General features: G+C 40.1%; 1 protein-coding gene across 2 annotated transcripts; it reads right to left on the bottom strand.

Moving 5' to 3' along the window:
• Window positions 1-1330: 1330 nt before the first annotated feature.
• On the bottom strand, window positions 1331-8728 carry PDP1 (pyruvate dehyrogenase phosphatase catalytic subunit 1). Of its 2 annotated transcripts, XM_026841801.1 has the most exons (3): window positions 8518-8574; window positions 8291-8333; window positions 1331-5278 (listed from the first exon to the last, which is right to left on the bottom strand). In XM_026841801.1, the coding sequence occupies exon 3, from the start codon at window positions 5232-5234 to the stop codon at window positions 3627-3629; it is 1608 nt and encodes a 535-aa protein (XP_026697602.1). In that variant the 5' UTR covers window positions 5235-5278; window positions 8291-8333; window positions 8518-8574; the 3' UTR covers window positions 1331-3626. The 2 variants fall into 2 exon arrangements, with proteins under 2 accessions (XP_026697602.1, XP_026697601.1); XM_026841800.1 differs by lacking the exon at window positions 8291-8333 and having other exon boundaries at window positions 8518-8728.
• Window positions 8729-8734: the final 6 nt, after the last annotated feature.

The raw sequence follows: 8734 nt of genomic DNA, 5'->3' as shown, positions 1-8734 counted from the left end.
CAGCAGCACTGATTACACTGTTCAGCAGTTTGGGGTCATAATGGTCACTAGTGCAAATCAGATGGCACATTTATTGGCAGTAATGGAACCAGATGGACTGTCTGCATCAGGGAGCTTAGGACACTGCAGGTGGTTTGAACCAGAAACCTGAATTATCTATCTATCTATGCCAGGTAATCTCATTACAAATATGCCTCCGCATTGAGGAAGAACAGATCAGCCTAGCCATTCTGCAGAGCTCTTATCAGAAATAGTTACCAGGGATCCTCTCACTCCAGATTTGTTTTAAGTGCAAGGACCTGAGTTTAGAAGTCTAATTATAAACATTTCACAATGACACTATGCTCCTTGCAGCACGTGTTACATATTTAGAGTCTGCTACATGCAAAACCTTGCCCTGCAATGAGGAAGTAAGTAGAAAAATATTTTATTAAGTTCTGTACTCACCAAGTCACACATAAGTCAATGGAGAATATGGAAGTTGTCACAACAGTAGTTGTAAAATATGGACAAAAGCAAATATAATGCACAAACCATTTTGAACACAAGGGAACAGTTAACAGTCTTAAGATGGAAACATGAACTAAGATAACATCTCCCACTCTTACCTAGTATAACTGTTAAACAGTTCTGTGGACATTCATCTAGAACAGTTGGTAAGATTTAAGATTTGAAGGTGAACTTGAAGGCTTGTATTGACTGTCAAAGATTCAGCCATCCTTCTGGGCTAAGCCATGTATTTGCAGCTATGAAATCCTTATTTGGAGAAGTAATCACAGCATCCCCCCTACACATAAAGTAGCAGTACTTTCTGCAGTGCAACAAGTGGTGTAGACAATGCAACCAGAACATGTCCTCTGCCTGTGGCAGAGCTGCTTCTATTTAGTTTACCATCTATTCATTTTTTTATGCCACTTTAATCTGCAGATAAGAACTTTAGATTTTGTGTTTTGTTGTACTGCCCTATATAGAGTATAGCCCACAATTTAATAATCTCAAATTATGCCGCTTTATCTGCGGCACTGTCCCTGAGGGTAATCACAAGGTGATGGGAACTGAAACATGCAGAGTGATAGTGACAGAAAGATCTGAGCTTTGCTGCCAGGCAGGGCAGCACCGGCATGCCTGAGGCAGGGGCTCCAGCCTCACAGCAGCATTTAAGACCTCTGAAGTCCAATTCTCAGTCTGTTTCCATTTATACTTTGCTTTGTTTGGCCATCCAGTCTATTCATAACAGGGACTACACAACAGAACACATTCTAGAAATACACACAAGCTTCAGCTCTAGCAGAATAGCTATCACATTCTGTATGAATCCAATACACATGGATTTCTGCATAATTGATAATTTTATTGGAATCTGTTAGATGTTTGTTCAGATCACCTGTTCAGCAGGCAGTTATGCTGCTTCTGTTCACTGCATACATACTGAGCAAGTCTCCAAGCAATACATAAATATTTTGTCTGACCCCATACATACACATCTTTACTACAAAACAGCTTTTCCTCAATAGAAGTCATATCCATGGGACCAATGTTCATTTCTTCTAGCTACAACTTGTACCAAATCCATATCAACAATCATAGGTTAAATATATCAATACACATAATAGAGCTTTAACAGTAAAAAAGAAAGTTAAACACTGCAACAGCTTAGATATATACTGCATCTGAATGCTAGAACGTAAAGTGTATTGACCTAGCTAATGACAGTCACCAAAACACAAAGTACAGAAGCAATGTCAACAGCCAGTACTTGTCTAAGCATCTGAGAGTTCCTCTTTTCCTTCAAATAAAGAAGGGTTGTGCACATCTTGAATGCAAACTTAGGTATCATTAACCTTACAGCAACACTGACGCTGATATGTAAGGCTAGGTAAAGAAAAACATATTAAAGCTGCAGGCCACTAAGTACACATAGCATTTGTGAGTTTGAGTCAATGTTTACTATAGCACAGGTTCATTGTTCATACTAAGTGTACCCTATGTAAAGTAGCACTAATTTGCAACAGTTGTGTTTAGTAGCAAATGCCACATTACTCAACCAAATAAGTAAGGTGTTTGAAGTGTTAATTAGCTATGATGAAGGCTAGGGAGGTATTTTAACTGAAACACCTTGGTGAAGTGAAATAAGCTGACCTATCATTGTTCTCTGGAACACAGGAATCAAGTTAGAGGAGCTGTCTCAGCCATCAAGGGCTGGTATTTCAGCCAGGATTTGAGTTTTTAACCTAAGGGCAGGTTAAAATAAATCTGTATACAATGCAACATACCTAAAATAGATGCATTGATGACCAATAAATTAGATGTCAGTCCCTACTCTTTACAGTTACAAGCCCAACAACTTTAGGCACACAAGCTAGAGCCAATCTTTTAAGTTCAAATTCAGCCATTATAAGCCATAAAGATCCATTTCAGAGATTGCTCTGGGATAGAATTCTGGACTGGAAGAACATGCATACACCAGCTGTCCAGAAATACAGAGCTGCTAATAATGAAGTTCCTAGAAAAAGCCTTTAAACATACACATGCATGCCAGTTTCCCAACTAAAACACTATTTACAAGCCATACTTCAATTTTTTTTTTTTTTGTATAGTTTAACCTGACTTACAAATATGAGTGCAAGATATCCAATATGTGACCATCTGAAATAGACAAGTGAAAATGAGTGCAAATTACAAAGCCACAAAGAGGTTAGCAATGATTGCCTGATCTTTTCAGGTGAAAATTTATTTACTAGATAATTAACACCAGACAGGGATGGAGTTCATGAAGGACATGACCTTTAGGAAAGACAGTCTTGACCAACAATGTTGACTTTGCAAAAAGTTTCTTCATACTGCAAACTGAAGCCCTCCACAAAGCTACCTGGTACCTTACTGCATGTTGTAATGTATTATTGCCCTACAAGTTGTGCAGAAACCCACAGCCAAGAAGCTATTAATGCACAAGAAGTTACCGTGCATAGGATACAACTAAGCTGTAATAGAATCTCAGCTATTGATTATGGCTTAGACCTGCATTGAAAGTCAACACTTAAATACCCTTAAGTGAATGACACTGTCTATATGAAAGCGAGACAACTTTGTTACACTGAAGACTTACTTGGTTAAAGTGACCTTCTGCTTAGAAGAAACAGTAGACAATATATTCACGAATAACCATATCTACTTCGCAAGAATTAGCCCTGTAAGAATTCAGCAATACTCCTTTTTACCCATCTTTCAAGATAATGTGTAGATAGTTGCAGATATTTATGATCAGGCTTTGTTACTTGAACAGCCAGATCTTTGATAGTTAATTCTTTAACCTCCTTCCCTCCCTCCAAGTCTGCCAAATTCAAGACATTGTTCTAGCAGCATTCACAAAATCAATAGTGCAAAGTCATTACAAAAACCTCTTTTCCCAAGCTGTGACATCCTCTTCAAGTTTGTATTAAGTCAACAGCACTTCCCATGTATTTAGAGCACCATGGGAAGGCAGAACAACAGATGTGCTGAATCTAGCAAGCAACCAATTTGTTTGCCAAGGATTTTTTTGGGGTTTTATTGTTGGGTAGTTTTATTTATTTGCTGCTCATACTGGCCATTGTTACAACTTTGGTAACTAGTTCACTACATTAAATTCACAGTTCCTCATTTTGACATGCACCTATAACATGCGAGTTGAACTGCACCACGATGATTGTAATGTCATCTCTATACATTCGAGCCAGCTCTTCTGGAAGACTCAGCATCTTGGACAGTCGCTCATGATCCACAGTGCCAAACTCATTGTTACCCACTGCATGACGTATTAGGTGAGTTGCTGCATTCTGATCTTCGAATACTGAAGAGATTCTTGCTCTCCGTTCTGTTAACAGACCATGCATCTGTCCCAGAGTTACCTTATAGCCACCAACAGCTATTGGCTGTTGATGGTGAACACCAGTGAGGTACTCCCCTACAATTCTAGCCACATCTTGCCTGTGCATTGTCTCCCACAGCCCATCTGTGGCCAAAACCAGGAACTTATCCTGCGGCCGTAATTTGTGATATATGACTTCTGGCTCAGCTGTGAGGTATGGGGGAGTGTGATAGTTTGGAGGAATAAACTTTGTATATTCATTGTCATTCAGCTGATCTGGGCCTGATTCTACTACTCTCTTCTGTAGCTCAATACTCCACTTAAACTTCACATCACCAAAAGCTCTGAAAGGCATCAGGAGACCTAAGAGACGATCTTGTTTCACAAGACTTTTCTCTTCAGACTTTGGATGCTCCATTTTCACACGTTCCACTTCATGTTCATTTTGTGCATTGTGGTCATAGGACAGATTAACTGCAGACCAAGATCCATCTTCTTCCTGAACCCCAAGCATTGCCCTACTGTCACCTGTGTTTGCTATGTGCAAATCAACACCATCCACATGGGCCACACAGGCAGTTGCACCAGAAAATGCTACTCGCAGTACTAGGTAGTTAAGAAAAGAATTTGGATCTCCTACTTGAGCTTCCAAAGAAATATCATTATCAAGCCTCTTAAAAGCATTAATTAAAGCTTCTTTCACATCAGTAGTCTCTCCACTGTTGAGATCAATCAGTTCCTGCCAGTAAGTTCTCAGACTATTGAAGTAAAGCTTGGAAGCTTCTTTGCTAAAATAATCATTGGGATGCTTGTGCCACTGTAAAATGGGCAACAGAGCTCTGCCACTTTCCACAGCATTTTCTATTTCAAGTAAAGTCTCATGAGGTAACAGAGAGACAGCAATGTAGTAAAACAGTCTTTCACTGACAGCTTGAGCACAAGCACAGCCTGCATGGCCATCAAACACACCCAAAAGCATCCCTCTTGTCTGCAAGCAAGTGGCAGCACTCCTCCGGTCTTCTATAGGAGCATTAGCAGGCAATTGGTTGCTATCGAAGCCGAGAACAGAACTTACATTTTTACCATCAAATTCTGGAACTTTGAAACTGTATTCATTTGCCTTCAGAATGCTGTTGACCTGTGGAGGAGTGAGGTAAAATCTTTGTGGCGTAGAAGCATAATCCCTTGCGTGAATAAAATGATTGAAGTTCTCCTTTGGCCTACAAAGTGCTGCAAATTTCTTCTGAGGTGCATATCTGAAGTGACTGTGAGCAAAATGAGATGATAAACAACACAGATGTTTATGGTGGCAGTAACACACAGTACTGCATATTCTGCTAATCTCACAGTTACGAATCAATGGAAAGAGATGAGCTGGTGCTGGCATGGCATCAGACAACAATGGTAGTCTGGAGCTTCGGACTGGAATTGCTGAAAGACAAGAGAACAACTATGCTTAGAGGAACAGCTAAGAAATTTTCCCAGAAATTTGTGTTTACAAAAAAAATGACATTTACAGCCCCTAACAAAGTTGCTTATTATATGGAGTTCATAGCTTCACAGGTCTTGAGAAAAGGCACTAAGAGGTGCTTGTTTATAGACACTACCTTGGGCTACAACAAAAAAGCTATACATATTTTAGTTCAGCAAAGGTATTTTAGCTCTTATGCCCCCTCAGATAACAGACAAGAAATGAAAACATCATCCAGACAGACAATGAAACTTCAAACAGAACTTAAGACAACAGTTAGCATGAAGCACACTACAGTATTGCCACCTTTTACAAGACTTTTATGGAGATGTGTTTTCCTGCTGATTTCCTAACAGGCAGAGCTAGATGTGGCACATAGGGAGGACAACATAAATCCTTCTAATAAGGCTGAAGAGATAAAGCATCTAACAGTAAGATTCAAAAAACAACTTTGAAATTACGTACAACTGGGCTTAAAATGAAGATGGTTTAGATGCTAAAAGCAAGCAGTAGGACCGCAGATATTCTTTAGGCAATCACAAGTGAGTAGCAGGCTTTGTTTCTTCTCCCTCCTTTCACATGCAAAACTTGAAACTTGTGACACCATGGCATATGTATATGAAATAGCCACAGTAGCCTATGCAGCAATTTCCTAGCTTATCAGATAAGAATACAAGAGGTAGAAAGCAGATGAATCTCTCCTACTAGCAGCTTATCTACCCCAGTAAATTTTAGGATAATAAATTGCTTTAAAAAGCTACTCAGTTGAAGAATACATGCAAGCTGTGTTTGCTTCCTTGACTAGAACAGAGCCCTGCACAATAGTCTAAAGCTAGTTCAGAGTTAAGATAAGATGTTAAGTTTAGCATCCAAGGAAAGTATTCTACTTTTTGCACATCTAAACGTTTTTCTTAATTTTTCATTCTTCTGTAGAAAGATTATTCAGACATACTCTTCCTTGTCCCCATTTACATACCAAATCACAACATTAGTGTGAACGTCTTAAATGCCTTGTTCACTATACCTCATTATCAGCAAGTCTTTTACAATGTCATACTTGAGAAATTAATTCCATAGTGGAAAAAGCTGAACTGTGCCTTGTGTGAAGTACACACAAATAAGAGGAATTCAGTTTTCTCTTTGCAACTTTTATAACACATCATAAAAGCTTCCTCTTAGAGAAGACCATTAAAAATTTTCTTGTACAAAAGTTACTGCAGTCATAAGTACTAGTCTACCAGCACTGCATCTCTGATTTAATTATTCTACTGAAAACCTGGATACTGCTGTATTGTGCAAGATGCTTTGGTCACCAAATTATTTTTTTTTAGGCAAGCAGGCATACCAGTGTTTCAAATAGACACAACCCCTATAAAATACACAGTAAGCCCTAATACTCAATCTAAAGGATCATGCAACATAGAAGGAATTGCATTCTGCTATCACCCTATCCTGTAAGCTTTCCATGGCTTTCTGATCACCCAGACCAGCTGAGAAGTATCTGGAAATACATGAAGCTTTACCCCATTCTGTGTTGCAAGAGAAGGAAGCAAGTCACATTCCTCCCTCCAAACTTGCTTGTTTCCTTAAGTAACCAGGCCTGGAGCTCATTTCTGTTACAAGATACGTAAGTGCTGAAAGCAAAGTAGAAATCATATTTCTAACTCTCCACAGGCTTCCTCGTATTAATGAGTAACTGTCAGTCTTGACTTATACTGACAAAAATTCTTGTCCATTGACCTCTCCCAGATCTCCCACTGACAGCTACGAAGACTGAATTGGCCATTTTTCTGTTGTTCAGCTACCAGGAGCAGCTCTGGTTGTAGCTCTGGGGACCACCGCCAGCTGGCCAAACATTCAGCAGCAGTGTATTGGCTCAAACTTCCAAATCCATACTAAAGCTACACTGGCCATTTGCTTCCCAGAAAGTCTATCTCTCCAGCCCAGGCTCCACATGCATACAGCATGACAGAAGTAAACTGCAACTCCAAATAAAGGTTTTAAAATCTATTCACTGCCTTTTAATTGTGAAGGAGCTATTTTGGTAACAGTTATGTATATTTCTTCATATGACATTTAAAAGCACCAATTTTGCTTACAGAATGGGAATCTCAAAGTTCTACAAGAGTGTCTGGTCTACAGCAGCACCTCAGATTCAGTGCTGGCCTCCTGTTAGACTTTGAACCAAGTTCTGGATTGCTAATTATTTGTGTGCTGACCCATCCATGGTGCCACAACTGTTCTGACAGTTTCACTGTTGATCCATGATGAAGCAAAAATACAAATGTACTGCTGCTACAATGGCTCTGCAGTGCCACCAAAGGATATTTTGCTGATTTTTAATCATTAGTTTATAAAATATTACATGAAATCTAAGAGGAAGTAGTAAGTTGTCCTCAAATTTTCCACAGCCTGTATCATTTACAGTAGATCCATGCCAGCTTAAGAAATCAGGCTGTTTCACATATCAGATTTAATAAATCCTAGTTGATGAGAAATTCCAATCTTGCCTACCTGAAGTGAAATTACCCTAAGTTTCTTCCATTTATCCCCACAATATGGGCACCCCAAATAGAACCAAACACTCCAGCTATCCCTTAAATTACTTTGATATCAAATTCATTATGGTTGATCAAGATATGGCAGAGAAAAGAGATTAAATAGAAAATTTGCAATCCAATCAAGATTTGTCAAGAGATTAGAAACAAGGCAGTATTAAATACCTCTCCAAGTACAGAACAGGGTATAAATGCCACTTTTCAGGCTGTAACTATAATATGGCCAATAATGAGTCAGATGGTCAATTTGTAGTGCTATACTGATAAAACAGAAAAGATAATACCCCTTCCTTTAATAAAGGTTTATTATAACTGTATTATTAAGGCCAACTGATGCCACACTGAAAGGTTCCTCCAAAAAAACCTGCCTTAACTGTGCCAAAGACACCCATGGCTTCCGATAAAAACACTTACCCCAGGTGCCTTTCAGACACTCGACAGACCTGAATGTATTAGCCTGTTAGAGAGGATGGGGAGGCAGGAAGGAGGAACAAGAAACATTCAACACAAGCAGAATCGTTAATCCTTCCCTCCGGCCAGGTTTGAGCCCTCGGCCAGAGCCCAGCCCGGCAGTCCCTTCCCCGGGTCCCATCCGACCCCCGAGCCCAGCGCTCCAGCGAGTACCGGTGCGAAATACATACCGATCCGCCTGGGCCCAGGACACACACACATTCTCCTGTCACAACAAGAAGCCGCCAACATCCACAAAGCAGAAGCCCGGGGGGCGGGGGAGAAGCAAGGCAGAGAGTTTGTTAGAGAAGACGGAGAGCTCCAACACGAAGTGGGGGGACACCAGGAGAAGGAGACACGCACACACGCACGCAGCCCGCCTGTGATGGGAGCGGGGCAGCCCCGCAG

This window comes from Athene cunicularia (genome assembly GCF_003259725.1).
Source record: "Athene cunicularia isolate RWA chromosome 2 unlocalized genomic scaffold, athCun1 chr2_part1, whole genome shotgun sequence".
NCBI classification, from domain to species: Eukaryota; Metazoa; Chordata; class Aves; order Strigiformes; family Strigidae; genus Athene; species Athene cunicularia.
Note: the sequence above shows the minus strand (reverse complement) of the source record. Positions and strands in the feature narration are given on the sequence as shown.

Excerpts from the sequence above, each read along its gene's own strand:
- PDP1 (XM_026841800.1), bottom strand. The coding sequence starts at position 8,578 with ATGTTGGCGGCTTCTTGTTGTGACAGGAGAATGTGTGTGTGTCCTGGG. Across the intron at positions 5,279-8,517 it reads TCCTGGGCCCAGGCGGATCG|CAATTCCAGTCCGAAGCTCC; the intron begins GTATGTATTTCG and ends CTTGTCTTTCAG.